The following is a 13,961-nucleotide window of genomic DNA, read 5'->3' as shown; positions in this document are numbered from 1 at the left end:
AGAAATCATCTGACGAACTTTGGCAAGGATTAATCAATCCACTCAATGTTTGCCAGTTGTTGGTCGTCTTTCGCAGCGATAACTGCCGCAAAAAGTGGTCATCAAAGCATTGTGAAACTTCTTTTAGACTACAATCGCGCGACAGTCAGTGGGGCTTTATTTCACCTGGCCTTACACCATGGCTGGATGGACATCGTCAAGCCTGCGATATCAGCAGACAAAAACCTTCTCAACTGGACAGACCCGAATTCTGGAAACACTGCACTGCACATTGCGACCGAAAGCGGTCGCATGGATGTGATAAAGACTCTTCTTGATGCTAGAGCGGATCCAAATTTGAAGAATGGAGATGGCTTACTCCCCTTTGCCAAAGCCATGAGATCAAACAATCTGGACATCGTGAGAACACTGCTGGACTCTAGTACTGATATTATAGTGGACGAGCCAGACAGAGCAGGCGTCACTCCTTTCTTGCGAGCATGCCTAGATGGCCAAAAGGCGGTTCCTGTCATACGCGAGTTACTCGATAAGATGAAGGACAAGGTGAATCTGAATGCCATATTGCCTAGGGACGACCAAAACAACGAATGTGGTAGAACCGCTCTTGTCCTAGTACCCTTTGGTAATCCAGAGGAAGAGGGTAGTAATAGCCTCTTTAACCTATTGCTTGAACATGGAGCCGACCCCAACGTACCATGCGCTCAACACGGCAATACACCACTTTCAAAAGCTGCCGCGAAGGAACATGTATGCAGTTTGCCAAGGCCAGTGGCTGATAGAACATATTTGTTACTGCTTCTCCTGGTCGTCACGAACTAATTGAGAGCCTTGAGGCAACACACACTTTCGATTATGCTATATCAACTGTTGTAAACGACACCAATGCCGCTGTTGAGGATCTTGGGAATGGCTCTATTAGTCATGCCCTCGACTCAGTCAGTGTCCATGCTCCTTCCACCGTTTTCGCATAATCCCCAATGTTCAACAAGAGTGGTTTGAAAGGGGATACTACTGCAGAATCATCAGGTAAATGAGCGAGACCAACTGCCATAAATGGAAGTTCGTTATCTACCGTGTGGCACACGTCGATGAGGATATTTGGAATCCTTACCTTCCGAGGGAAGACGTCCGCGAAATGCTGCAGCGTTACTGCCGGGACGGGCTCCTCATGCAGAATGCCCAATTTACCATCATCTACCCTGTCGCTGAAGGCGGCAGCAACACAAACGTGAGCAAGGGCGGCATACGTCAGCATTTTGTTTCGTAGCGTGAGCAGCAGATTGTTGATCGAGGCCTAAGTTCAATGGCTCTTTCTAACACGCCACTCTGACGAATCCCTCGCTTCACCCACTACTTATATGTGGGTCAGGACTTTGTTGAGACGCTCCCCTCACACATCGAGGGCAAGAAAAAGCGCAGAGCCTCTGGGTTCGGGGGAATTCCACCTCTTGTAGACGTCGTCATTGATGACGACTTGTCTTCCGACAGCCATGCCAGCACAGAGTATGTGTCATGAGAGTATTACGGCAGTGTGTATCTACCATTGTTATACGATAAGCTACATGTCGAGCACCTGAGTGCCGCTTCGGGATACGCAAAATCCCGAATGTGGCGCCCTTGAAAATTATTTCCATGGGATCGTTGATGACAAGATAATTCGGTCTGGAACCCAAGACACATGCAAGGTGTTACTTAGTCCACCACTGTAAAGGGGTTCACCCCTTTCGACTTTGCACCCTCCCTAGTTTTCCAAAATTATTTGCTCTCAACCATATCAACCGTAGGACCGTCCTTCTTCTCCACATCACCGTCAATTTCAAAAACCACAACCTCTGTCTTAGAGAACTTGCGAGCATTTGTCTTCTGCTCAAACAACTTCTCCAATTCAGCAGGGGTGCGGCCTTTGGGCTCGGGTAGATAGAAATAAGCCCAAACCAGTTCGCAGAAACAGATGCCGGCCCAGATGAAACCACCCTTACCTCTGAGATTCCAAGCGCTTGGGTTCAGAATGGGAGGGTTCAAGAAGTTTGCACCGATGCTCACCAAAAGGTAGGCATTCCGGGCGATAGCGACAGTCTTGATGCGAAGACGAGTAGAGGGGATCTCAGCAACCAGACAGTAACAGACAGGCCCAATTGTCAAGTCATATGTGATGACGAAGAACATGAGGAAAACGCCAGATGCCCAGCCAAGGCTTGCTTGTGGTGCAGGAATGCCCATGCAGCCGACTATAATGAGGATGGTGAATAGAATGGCGAGACCAGAAACGTAAAGTGTACGACGGCCGACATGGGGAAGGAGAAACCAGGATAAGAAAGTACCGACTATCGCCATAGCACTAGTGCCGAGGCCGAAGTTGAAGGATTTCTCAGAGTCGAAACCAGCTTGCTGGAGGAAGTAGACGACGTTGCTACCAAACCAAATACCGCAAAGTACCTGTCCAGCCCAAACGCAGCAGGAGATGATTGTACGTCTCAGATTGTTACCACGAAAACAATCCATATATGAAGTTCCCTCCTCGTTCGACCTCTCCATCTCGTTGGTATACGCAATCATGGCCAAATTGGCATCGAGGTGGGCGTCACTAACAGAAGCACTGGCGAGCTTTCTCAAAGCCCTGCGAGCATCGACCAGCCGCCCTTTTCGAACCAGCCAAGTTGGACTTTCGGGAGCGAATGCGACACCAATGAGAATAGGGATAGGAAATGCCCATTGGATCGCATAAGGAATACGCCAGGCCCAATCGTCAGGTCTTGAGAGCAGTGCACGAAGAACGCCAGTACCGATGAATTGACCAATAACCCAGCACATATTTGTATACGTCGTCATAATCGGTCGAAGGGCCATGGGCGTAACGTCGGCAGCGTAGGTCGTAGTGAGCGTCTGAAAAGCTCCCCAGGGCAGTCCACATAGCATTCCTGCGGCAAGAAGATATCCGATGTTTTGGGCGAAAAAGAACAAAAAGATAAATGCAATGTTGAGGATCAAGGCATAAATGAACGTCTTCTTGTAACCAAAGCGTTCTGCAAAGATACCCCCAAAGAATAAGCCGATCATCTGACCAATTTGAGTACCATTCTGCAAGCCAGATTGCCAAGTTGATGTTAACTGGTAATCGCCGTTGGCAAGCTGTTCGCCGAAACGCTTTCGGAACTGAGGAAGACCGTAAAAATTGCCGATAAGGGAAGTATCATAGGCTTCCATAACGATGCAAAGTGAGAGAACAAGCGAGAAGCCCACAGCTTTGGGGTATTCCTTGAAAGATTGGTAGACCGAAGTGTTCTTTTGATCTTGCGTAGCTGCACGCGCATCCTCGACGGTATGCTCCATTTGCATCAGACCTTCGATCACTTGACTTTCCACAGCATGCGGGTGGATGTCGTCGCTTTTGGGATCGACTGGAGTCTGCTGCATCGTGATAAGCAATTGAGGAGAATGTGTGGAGGATAAGAAAAAGCCCGGGGAAGTATGGGTAGTGCACTGAACGCTGGGGAATATGGGGTCCTCTAATATATAACTGTCCCAGACTATAACTTGCGATTTGACAAAGATTGTACAATAAAAAGTCTTCCCCCAGAAATCAACCCTAGTACCTAGTGTTCAACACCGCAGACGTTGGATAGCGCGAGTCAGCCCACGCTCAGGCTAGCCGTAGTTGGGTAAGCTGCATGGCCGACGTGGGTCATATGATCGAATAGCCTGGGGAAATTCAGGCGAAGAATTCGAGCGAGGTAATCTAGACCTCATGTTTTTCCACAAACATCTTGGCAGCGTTCAAACCGAGTAAACGCAGCGCATCACAAACTGTCGGTCCGGTATACGTGAAGACCAACTCAGGGCGCTTGATTTCCTCGCTAAAAATCCCCTTGAACCTCTTCCTCCTAGCCTGCGTCTCGTACCACTCCAGGAAATGGTTCTTACACCACCCAGTATCGTCGATATGGGGAAACGAAAGACGCGCATGTCGAAACCTTGTGATGGATGTTCCTTTCGCCGCGTTCGATGCGATGGTGGTGATCCATGCGCAGAGTGCACTAAGCGATGTTTGGAATGCACATACCTGCGAGTCCCAAGGAAGAGGGGCCCAAAGGGGCCGAGAACCAGCACTTCTGAGAGAGTGGTGATGCATCAGAAGCAGATCCAGCACGCTGGACAACATCATTTTGAAGCGTCTGACCACCCTCAGACTTCAAAATCTCCTCAATCAATCGACGATGATAGCCTCACGGACAGACAGTCACCTGCAAGTCTTGACACCACATTGGGAAACTCATTTTTGTCAGTCGTGGACCATCAAACGCCTCATTTACCTTTGAGCCTCTATATTCAGTACCTAGAAAGTTTCCGAAGCTGTCTCATGTCCGTCTGGCCTATCGTTGATGTGGACTCTCTGATAGCGCGACTCATCAGCAATAACCCAGATGACTATGAAGGATACGCTCTGGCCGGCGCGTTATGTGCCACTGTCATAGCCCAGCTTTCCCTTCCTCAGCTCCGGCTATCCAAGCAACATCGCTCAATATCCGATCTAAGTGATGTTGCGGAAACCTTCGCTCGTCATGCGCAGAGCCTACGAGATCGGCACAGCTATCGTGAGAGCGATTCGACTGACTCCTTATTGACGGCATTCTTCCTGCACATCTATTTTGCCAATACAGAACGAATTCGGGCAGGAGCTATGTACCTGCATGAGGCTATTGCTCAGCTATCGCTACAAAAGTTACACAGACCTGAGACATTTGAGGACCTGGGCAATGATCAAAGAGAACTTATGCTGCGTATCTTTTGGTTAGTCTTTATCACAGAAAGGTATTTTAACCATAACAATGCCTGCCAGTTGTACTAAGACCAACCCCACAGAACCTTTTGCGTCCAGAATAGCTTCCCTACTTGCCTCACTCCCCTACCAGTGTGGCCATCGCAGGAACACAACATCCCAGGCCTGGGCGTTCTGGGCCCGTCTTTTCAACTCCTTGCCCAGCTCTTCACGCTACTGGACGATACTCTCCTTATGACTAATGAGTGGCTACTGCCAACTTCGGAGCTGCAAACAGCTGTGTACCGTGGTGTAGCATCAATTGCCCGGTGTGATGTTTCAACTGTCGGCCCGACTCTTCCAGAAATTCAGAGGGTCAACGTCATGGTTACATGGAATTGGATCCATGTTCTTTGGTGGCAATATGCTCTCCGGCATTATCAGATGTCGACGAATCTGACAGACACCATGTTGTCCATAATGCGACCAGCAACGGTTGCTCACGAGACGGTCCGGCTCTTCTCTTCAGTTTCTCATCAGGCGATGCAAACCCACGGCTATGGGCTGGTCAGTACATGGCGATCGAGAACTTTCCGATTTAAGGCGCTGACTCAAGTCTAGGAGCTAAAAGTTTTTCGGATCGCCGACTCGCTCATTGATTTGATTGCTTGCAATATGTACCGTCCGGATTTTCCAGAAACGAGCAGCGGGATGCTTTTTGGGGCAAGAGATACTCTTTATGCGCTGGAGAGCTCTCTACTTCTCATTGGTGGTGATGAGGGATTGCTTTATAAGAAGCTCCAGCTGTTCATGGCCCAAGCTCAGCTCCCGGTACCAAACGTCCGAGAATTGGATGGGGGCGAAAAACAAATGGCAGAAGAAGTTGAGACTTCGGTAACGCTATGAATAAATGTTCCCTCTCATCGATAAACACAAATTCACAATTCCAAGATCGTACTTGATTTGTTTTATCACTTGCTAGTACATTGATGCTTCAAGTCAACTTTGAGATCCCTACCAGCTCAGCCACCGTGGGAACGTCTTGTTATGCCTGGACTGTGTAACATAACCCGCTACAAGGCGAGGCCTGGGGATGAGGGCCCCCACTTGGACACTACAAGGGAGAGAGAGGCCCGAGTGGACACGAGAAAACATGGGTTTAGTGAAACTCAAAATTCTAGAGAGCAGTTTAAGCGAAGAATTCAGCCTAAAGATTGACGGTCTAGAAACCAGCCACTACCTCAGAAGAGCCTTGGCTAACAATTACTAAAACCCTCTTCGTAACATCGTCAGTCGCTCCTCCTTGATTCCTCTATCAAGCAGGCCCTTCTACCAAGCGATCATGTTGAACTACAATTTCAAGACAGATCCAATTCCGGATGTTGATGCTCTTGTCTCCGGGCCAAATTACCGCTTCACCATCATCAATGACTTTGTTTTACGTTTTGAGTGGGCCGAAGATGGAATTTTCGAGGATCGAGCATCCACCTTCGCCATCAATCGCCGGCTTACACGACAGAATAAACATACCGTCAAAGAGACAGACACCCATCTTGAAATTATCACGCCGACGATTCATGTGTCCTATGACAAAAAGAGATTCAGCCCCAGCGGCCTGAAGATAGAAGCGACACATCAGACAAACAAGTGGGAAACTACATGGAGATATGGAGAGACATCAGCATTCAATCTGGGAGGTACTGCCAGGACTTTGGACGGCATTGACGGTCGGTGTGATGTTGGTCCAGGAGTTCTTTCCAGGGCAGGCTTTTCCTTCATCGACGACAGTGATTCTATGCTCTTTGATGAAGGGTTTGTGTCTCCAAGATGTCAAGGAGATCGCACCGATGGTTATTTTTTCTCGTTTGGGAGTAACTTCAAAGGTGCAATGAAAGCATATTTCGATATTTCAGGACATACACCAGTAATTCCTCGGTGGGCTCTTGGCAATTGGTGGAGTCGTTTCCACAAATACACAGGACAGGAATACATTGATCTTATGGATAGGTTCAAGAGAAACGGTATTCCTCTTTCCGTCGCAGTGCTCGACATGGATTGGCATGTTGTTGACGAAGCGCCACACTCGGGATGGACCGGGTACACCTGGAACAAAAAGTTCTTCCCTGATCCTGAAAAGTTCGCAGAGGATTTGCACAAACGAAATCTCAAGATGACATTGAATGATCATCCGCATGCTGGTATCGCTTCACACGAAGAGCAATACGAGGCAATAGCTAAATTTCTCGATCACGGCACTTCCGAAAAGACGCCAATCCTTTTCGACCCAACAGATTTCAAGTTCATGGAAGCCTTTTTCGATATCCTGCACCGTGGACTAGAAAAGAAAGGTTGTGACTTTTGGTGGATCGATTGGCAGCAAGGTTCCCATTCGGCGATCCCTGGTCTGGATCCTCTCTGGTTACTCAACCACTATCACTACCTTGACCAACAGCGGACAGTTGGCGAGAAGCAGGCCCTGATTTTCTCCCGATATGCTGGTCCTGGAAGCCATCGATATCCTATAGGCTTTTCAGGCGACACCATCGTCACTTGGGATTCTTTGCGCTTTCAGCCAGAATTCACAGCCACAGCATCGAATATCGGATATGGATGGTGGTCACATGATGTTGGTGGCCACATGTTTGGGTCTCGAGATGACGAACTCGTCGCTAGATGGGTTCAGTTGGGCGTTTTCTCGCCGATCATGCGACTTCATTCTTGTGACACCCCGTGGGGATCGAAAGAACCCTGGAACTACCGTCATGACGCTCAGCAGGCTATCACTTTCTTCATGCAACTTCGTCACAGACTCATCCCGTATCTTTACACACTCAACGTCAACTTTTCCAAGAACGATGAACCCCTTGTTCAGCCCCTGTACTGGAAATTTCCGGTCACAAAGCAAGCATTCGAGTACCCGAATGTTTACTTCTTTGGCCCCTCGTTGTTGGTCGCTCCTATAACCGAACCGGCGAGTGTGATGACGCGACACGCACCAGTCAAGGCATGGCTTCCGCCGGTGGCTGCTCGATACATCGATATCATGACAGGAACTGTCTATGATGGTGATAGGGAGCTTCAGCTGTGGCGGAGGCTGAGCCACATACCACTACTTGCACCTGAAGGGGCCATTATACCTCTCGATGCGGCACACATTCCAGTCAATGGCGGCAAGAACCCGACCTCCTTGGAGATAATCGTCATAGTCGGCCAGGATGGGAAGTTTGTAATGGCAGAAGATCCTTCCGACGATGAGTCCAATGGCCATGGAGAACCACGTTTCGTTCACATCGCGTGGTCACAGATATCTGGTCAACTATCCATCGACAATCTCAATGGCCAGGACTGGAGCCTCCGTTTCTTAGGACTTTCGAGGCCTGAGAATGCCCAAGTAAGAGTCGGTGGATTGCCAGCTGAAAATGCTGAGTTTCAGGACACATCAGACAGAGGACTTGCTACTGGTTTTGTTGTCAAGTTGCCTCGATCAGCCAGCCGTGGTCAAGCCATCATCTACGTTGGAGAAGACCCTCAGTTAAATATCAACGACTACAAAGAGAGGCTCAGAGGCCTTTTACTAGATTTTCAGATAGAGTTTGCCCTGAAGGACAAGTTATTTGCTATTATAGAGGGAGAACAACCAGCCGTTGTCAAGGTGGCTAACCTTCTCAACGTCACCAGCGATATGAACATCTTGGGTCCATTGATCGATCTTTTGACGGCTGATAGTCGAAATTGATGGCTTTTATGCATAATAAACAATTGGAATTGCAGGTTAATTATCCCCTGTGAAGTTGCCTCCTCCCCTGATATAGTTAGCCCTGGCGGTTTGGACCAAGATCCCTAAAGGACTTCCGTTCCTGACCTGCTTGGTGCTGTCTTCCTAAAGTCTATTAAAGGTTTCTCGAAAAACCTTAAATTTGTCTCTAGTAGCCTTTTTAAGTATATTCAGGATATTATTCTAGGTTACTATAAAGCTATTAATATAGATATATTAATAATATATAATATTAATATTTTTAAGGCTTTAACAATTATATTGCTAACCTGGCTTAAGTTAGTGGCTTTATAGGTAATATTACCCTTATTAAACATTATAGTAATATTGGTATTAACGTTAAAGCTACTATAATTAGGAATATTTAGGCCTCTGTTAATTATAGACCTAGAGATAATAGCTATTTATCAAAGTTTATTGCCCTTACTCTTGCTATAGTTAAGTATATTGACCTTATCCTAAAGGAAAGAGATAGAATTAGGCGCTTTGAGGTGTGCCGTGTTAATGATGAACTTAGAGGTAATGAGAACCTTGACTCCAGCCTTGATAGCGGCATTAATAATGGTAGCGTGTTTATCCATGTATATAAGTGTATTTGATAAAGATGGATGAATGATGGGTTGGGATTCCAAGCCTCGAAAGCATCGATCGTGGGGCCCAATCAGTGACGCAGGTGAGGGTACTCGCACCTTGTCCACACGCTTATCAATTCTCGCCCTTGGTAATTTTGAGGGTTTCTCTTGGTTACCAAGCCATGTAGATCGTATCACTTTGTCTACACTCGAACTATTGCCATTAACTAGGGTTGCCGTACAGGGATCGAGACCTCGCCGATGAGTGTGGCGGGTACCCTGGTGTCACCTTCGCTGACTCCTCTCGGCACTTCCAAGAACAGTCGCAGCGCTCGCATGCGTGGGTCGCTCCTCTCATTCCCAATATCTGCCACGGTTAAGAACGCAAGCAGCAAGAAGCTTTCGTAATGCGGTGCTCTGTTAGCAACAATTTGCTTTTCTCACCATTTAGATGCTTTAATCGCAAGGTATGGTGGCTCTATATGTAGAACTCCGATGATAGAGTTAGGGAGGGACGGCGCTCAAGATATATAACGACCATATTTGGTCTTCAGGTTGTTCTCAAAGAGACACGCTTCGTCGTTAACAGCTGCTTTTGTCCGTACAGTAGAGCGTATATGTCTTGACATCGCCCAAGCTTCTCGAATCTTCTTCTTGTTCCTGTGAACAATGAATCAATCAATGATTTTTTCTCGTCTTTCTCATTCTAGCTTTATTCCTGTTCCTAACACAAGCCAATGTGGCACAACGCCATTTACACACAACAGTACGTCCGATCGGAGCTCACGCAGCTATGAGCTTTGGCCAACAGGAAAAGCTTTACGATCGCGAAAACCACTATATTTCCTGGTGGGAAGGCCAGTCGGCCTGTAGTGTGAAAAGTGCAGTCGAGATGGGATACACGACTGTGAGCCTGTGCTCGACGAAGTTCAAACTGTCTGGCGATAATACTGAATTTTAGTTTTGTATTTGCATGGCTTCATATAATTACTGATATGGACTTAGATCAGGCTGCATACTGCGGCACAGATGACTTTGCTATCTATCGAGGGGATGGATCTCTGTATGGAAAGTGTTCGGGTAAAGACTATGGAAAGAAGATTGGCTGTGGAGCTCTGGACCATGATGTGGTTAAGCATTATGTCTGTGGGTAATAATTATTAATAGTACTATCCTATTAGTAATAAGAAGAGGTTTATATAGAAAACTTATGCATAAAGCTAGGGCTTAGACGCTAACCTGGATTTGTATCAGTGTTTGAATGCTTACTGATAAACTCCGACTTCTCATGCCAACATGTCAAGCTTCCATTTCTTGGCCAAGTTGGGGCATAAACCTGGGTAATCAATCAACTAGTAGACGACCCAGCAACCAGCCATTAAACCCTCTCATTGATTGAATTGACTATATCGCCTGTCGTCCCGTTTGATGAAGATCCTAGTGGGATACTGGTTCGATAACCTGAATCTATCTAGCCACCAGACCATTTGACTTCAGGATCCAAGTCATCGCCCAACTCCGCAGAAACCATAGTGTACCACTTCTTCAAAGAATCGTAAAACACAACGGATATAAATTATTGGGATCAAGAGGGACTCTCTTAAGTGGTTTTCTTATAAAACTCCACTACGTCAACCCTACCGGATGACTGCGATGCATCAACCTCATCAATCAACCTCTGCCACTCTCTAGGTAGACCCTAAATATAGTTAGCCCGTTTCATGCACCTATTGAGAGCACACCTATCATAAAGCAAAAAGTTATCACGTACAGTGAAGTGCCCCGTTGAGCCGTCAAATTTAACCTGAGAAACATGGACAAGATTTTCTGGTACACCCACCACTGGTTTCTTACGTCTTCTCGCGAAGGGTCCGAGTAGCCGTGAAGGTGTCTGAGAATCGTTCGTTAGTGGAGCGCTGTCATCTGCTCCATTCTGCGTCTTTCGCGGTGAGGGAGAAGGCCTGGGAGCCTCAAAACTACCAGGCCTTACCAGAGCGCCTTCCTCACCAAATACATAGCAGTCGCTGTTACTCAAATCATTCGAGTAAACTGGCAAGGCGTAGAAAGAGATGTTGGACACTTGAGAGAGGCTTAGGTTAGAGAAAAGAGACAACGCAGTCGTGTACAAGGCCGTGCTTGTAAGAGATGTCATAGATTGTCTACCGATGGCGCGGTTGTACATTCGAGATGCCTGGAGATCCTGGTCGAATGTGAATTTGATGGCGGAAGCCTGCGTATCGATGAACGAAACAGACTTTGAGCCTCTTGTCTGTCGAAGGGTAAAGACATCGTCCCTCCTCGACTCTGCAATAATTGAGCCCTCTCGCTCAAGCCCTCTGATACGACTAGCAAGATCGTGGTTGCTTTGCAGCAATTCCTCAACAAGGGTGCATAGATGGCGAGTTGAACTTTGAGCTTCTTTCATGGTTTCGCTTCTCACTTAGCACAACCAAAAAGGTGCAGATATGATAGAAGAAAACTCACCACTGCAAAACGGTCAACATCAATGTCAACGACGACTTGTGATTCTGGAGACGCTGCACAATAGCCGCGATATTGGACTCTTGCCGAGCCCATTTCATCTTATCAATAGTCCCCATATCAGGGCTCAGATTCAGCTGGTCCATAAGGCTCTGGAGATCAGAGAAGGTAGTAACGCATCCTGTCAGTGTAGTAAGGACATGTTCCAGCAGAATCAAAGCCCCTCGTTCACTGGGGGCTTGAGCCTGTCCGCAAGCGTAGGCCTGAAGCGATCCAAGTGCGGCTGTGATATCTGCTACTTCAAAGACAAGATGACGTGCAAGTTGAGGGGCGTCTCTGGCGTTGGTCGCGAATGTCCAAAGACACGATGTGATCTTAGCGCCGGCACCTAAAAGTCCTACAACGGACGCTGAGACAGATAAAGGATCCATGGAAGCAAATTCGGCGATACAAATAATAGAAGGAGAAGGATTGAAGTGGGGTGAAGTGTTGTAGAAAGCCGATATCAGCTGTTCGCGGGCATAGCCACAAGTGAATGCTTTTTCAACCTGGGTCTTCCACATACAGAAATATGCAAGGGACTGGAACATCCTCAGCCTTCCCAGTAGCTACCTAAGTGTAGTTGGACAGTCAATTGGGCTTCCGTATCTAATACGTAAAACGGAAGCTAGGATGGTCATCACCCAAGTTATTCTTCTCATCCTCTGGTAGATTGTATCTGTCGTCCCTTTTACCCTCGTCTCTTAGCCTATTCTCCCGTCTGATATAAAGCAAAAAGACAAGCGAGCTCAGTCCACAGAGCCAGACAAGGCCAAGACCAAAGCCGAATCCTAGAGGATAAGTGGGTGCCTGAGTTGTGACAAAGATATTGCTATAGAATGGTTAGCGGCCTCGCCTCGGATTAAAGATCAGGAACCTACCTAGCAATGATTCCGCCGATATTGCCGAAGCCAACCTGCATTGCGGAAGCTACACCCAATTTGTAATGGCCTGCCATGTTGTTGCTCACCCAGACCAAGACAATTGGCTGGGCGATATACCCACCAACGACGATAAAGAAGAGGGCCATGTATCGTATCCCGACGCTGACAGACATCATATTGAGCAGAATGACATATCCAACGGTCGTGAAAAGGCAACCTCCAAGGATAAAGCCCGAACGATGCTTTGTCTTGTCGCTCGCGATAGCAGCAACAAGCGCACACACGGTTGCGAACAGAAAGATTGGGATCGACATGATTTGAGCCCGGATAGACGTCCAGCCAAGCTGTTTGAGGATAGTTGGGGTGAAGAAGGAGCCGGAGTAACTGGTAGTGACGATGCCCATGTACATCAAGATACTGTCGAGGTTAGAAACAAGTCCAATCGTAAGGTTAACAAGTGACTTACCCGAGATAAATCTTGACGTCTGAGAAGATCCTCTTGGCTGTCTTCTTGTCCCATGTGTTCATGTGAGTATCCTTTTTATCCGCAGCAAGACGGTCAACAAGCAGAGCTCGTTCATCGTTGTTGAGAAATTTAGCAGTCTCAGGCCAGTCTGGAATCATCCAGTAGCTCCAGATTGCGATGACAACAGTAGCGGCACCTTCGATGATGAAGATCCATCTCCAGCCACCATAGCCAGCAATTCCATCCATGTGAGCGATAGCATAAGCCAACAGACCACTAAATGCACCAGCGACGATACTGGCCGAGAAGAAGAGGTTGAAACGCCACTGCAACTCGTGTCGGCAATAGTACATGCTGAGAAGATACACACACGCCGGAAAGAAGCCAGCCTCAAGACCACCGATTATGACGCGGCATACGATCAGCCCAGCGAAGGACTGGGTGAGCCCTTGACAGATCGTGACGATGCCCCAGCCTGTCATGATAGCCGAGAGAAACAACGACGGTCGCATATTCTTGAGTAGGATATTGCATGGTACTTCGAGGAGGATGTAAAGAATGAAGAAGGTGAATAGCGAGATGTTGTAGTCTTCGCCCGACATGTTGAGGTCGGCTTCCAAGCCTTGGATTCGAGCATTTCCGATGTTGATTCTGTGAGTCAGATCATGTTAGAGACGATGCCTGACGGTATCTGGTAGAGGTCTTACCGATCTATGAATGCGCAGAGAAAGAGCAAGAAGAGGATGGGGACAAGGTTTCGGTCAACCTTTCGAATGACCTTCTTCTCGAGTATTGGATCGAAGGCGTGTTGTTCGCTCTTGGGGTTTTCATCTTGGCTGATCCTCGGACCGCCAACCTCGTTGATCTTGTCCGACATGGCGGTGATGGTAAAAAGGTAATAAGGAATTCGCTGTCAATGATGGAGAGACGGGCTCGAGATATTGACTTGAACGGTCGAGATGGAGATGCAAAAATGGGGCTAGGATCT

At 47.6% G+C, this 13,961-nt stretch overlaps 7 protein-coding genes across 7 annotated transcripts; 3 read left to right on the top strand and 4 right to left on the bottom strand.

Annotated features, from left to right (window-relative positions):
- Nucleotides 1-1,030: 1,030 nt before the first annotated feature.
- On the top strand, nucleotides 1,031-1,516 carry FMAN_01902 (uncharacterized protein; the record flags this gene model as incomplete). The annotated part of the gene is made up of 2 exons (XM_041824222.1): nucleotides 1,031-1,228; nucleotides 1,370-1,516. The coding sequence occupies 2 exons, from the start codon at nucleotides 1,031-1,033 to the stop codon at nucleotides 1,514-1,516; spliced, it is 345 nt and encodes a 114-aa protein (XP_041677251.1).
- Nucleotides 1,517-1,755: 239 nt separating this feature from the next.
- On the bottom strand, nucleotides 1,756-3,414 carry FMAN_01901 (uncharacterized protein; the record flags this gene model as incomplete). The annotated part of the gene is made up of 1 exon (XM_041824211.1): nucleotides 1,756-3,414. One exon carries the CDS (start codon nucleotides 3,412-3,414, stop codon nucleotides 1,756-1,758), a length of 1,659 nt encoding a protein of 552 aa, XP_041677250.1.
- Nucleotides 3,415-3,736: 322 nt separating this feature from the next.
- On the bottom strand, nucleotides 3,737-4,162 carry FMAN_01900 (uncharacterized protein; the record flags this gene model as incomplete). The annotated part of the gene is made up of 1 exon (XM_041824200.1): nucleotides 3,737-4,162. The coding sequence occupies one exon, from the start codon at nucleotides 4,160-4,162 to the stop codon at nucleotides 3,737-3,739; it is 426 nt and encodes a 141-aa protein (XP_041677249.1).
- On the top strand, nucleotides 3,911-5,662 carry FMAN_01899 (uncharacterized protein; the record flags this gene model as incomplete). Its single annotated transcript, XM_041824189.1, has 3 exons — nucleotides 3,911-4,809; nucleotides 4,861-5,323; nucleotides 5,378-5,662. 3 exons carry the CDS (start codon nucleotides 3,911-3,913, stop codon nucleotides 5,660-5,662), a joined length of 1,647 nt encoding a protein of 548 aa, XP_041677248.1.
- Nucleotides 5,663-6,098: 436 nt separating this feature from the next.
- FMAN_01898 (uncharacterized protein) lies at nucleotides 6,099-8,492 on the top strand (the record flags this gene model as incomplete). The annotated part of the gene is made up of 1 exon (XM_041824178.1): nucleotides 6,099-8,492. The coding sequence occupies one exon, from the start codon at nucleotides 6,099-6,101 to the stop codon at nucleotides 8,490-8,492; it is 2,394 nt and encodes a 797-aa protein (XP_041677247.1).
- Nucleotides 8,493-10,703: 2,211 nt separating this feature from the next.
- On the bottom strand, nucleotides 10,704-12,015 carry FMAN_01897 (uncharacterized protein; the record flags this gene model as incomplete). Its single annotated transcript, XM_041824167.1, has 3 exons — nucleotides 10,704-10,802; nucleotides 10,875-11,535; nucleotides 11,588-12,015. The coding sequence occupies 3 exons, from the start codon at nucleotides 12,013-12,015 to the stop codon at nucleotides 10,704-10,706; spliced, it is 1,188 nt and encodes a 395-aa protein (XP_041677246.1).
- A 217-nt stretch (nucleotides 12,016-12,232) lies between these two features.
- FMAN_01896 (uncharacterized protein) lies at nucleotides 12,233-13,850 on the bottom strand (the record flags this gene model as incomplete). Its single annotated transcript, XM_041824156.1, has 4 exons — nucleotides 12,233-12,455; nucleotides 12,505-12,924; nucleotides 12,974-13,624; nucleotides 13,681-13,850. 4 exons carry the CDS (start codon nucleotides 13,848-13,850, stop codon nucleotides 12,233-12,235), a joined length of 1,464 nt encoding a protein of 487 aa, XP_041677245.1.
- Nucleotides 13,851-13,961: the final 111 nt, after the last annotated feature.

The sequence above is a fragment of the Fusarium mangiferae genome (assembly GCF_900044065.1).
Source record: "Fusarium mangiferae strain MRC7560 genome assembly, contig: FMAN_scaffold001, whole genome shotgun sequence".
NCBI lineage: Eukaryota > Fungi > Ascomycota > Sordariomycetes > Hypocreales > Nectriaceae > Fusarium > Fusarium mangiferae.
The sequence above is the reverse complement of the archived record's forward strand: the minus strand, read 5'-3'. Positions and strand labels throughout refer to the sequence as shown.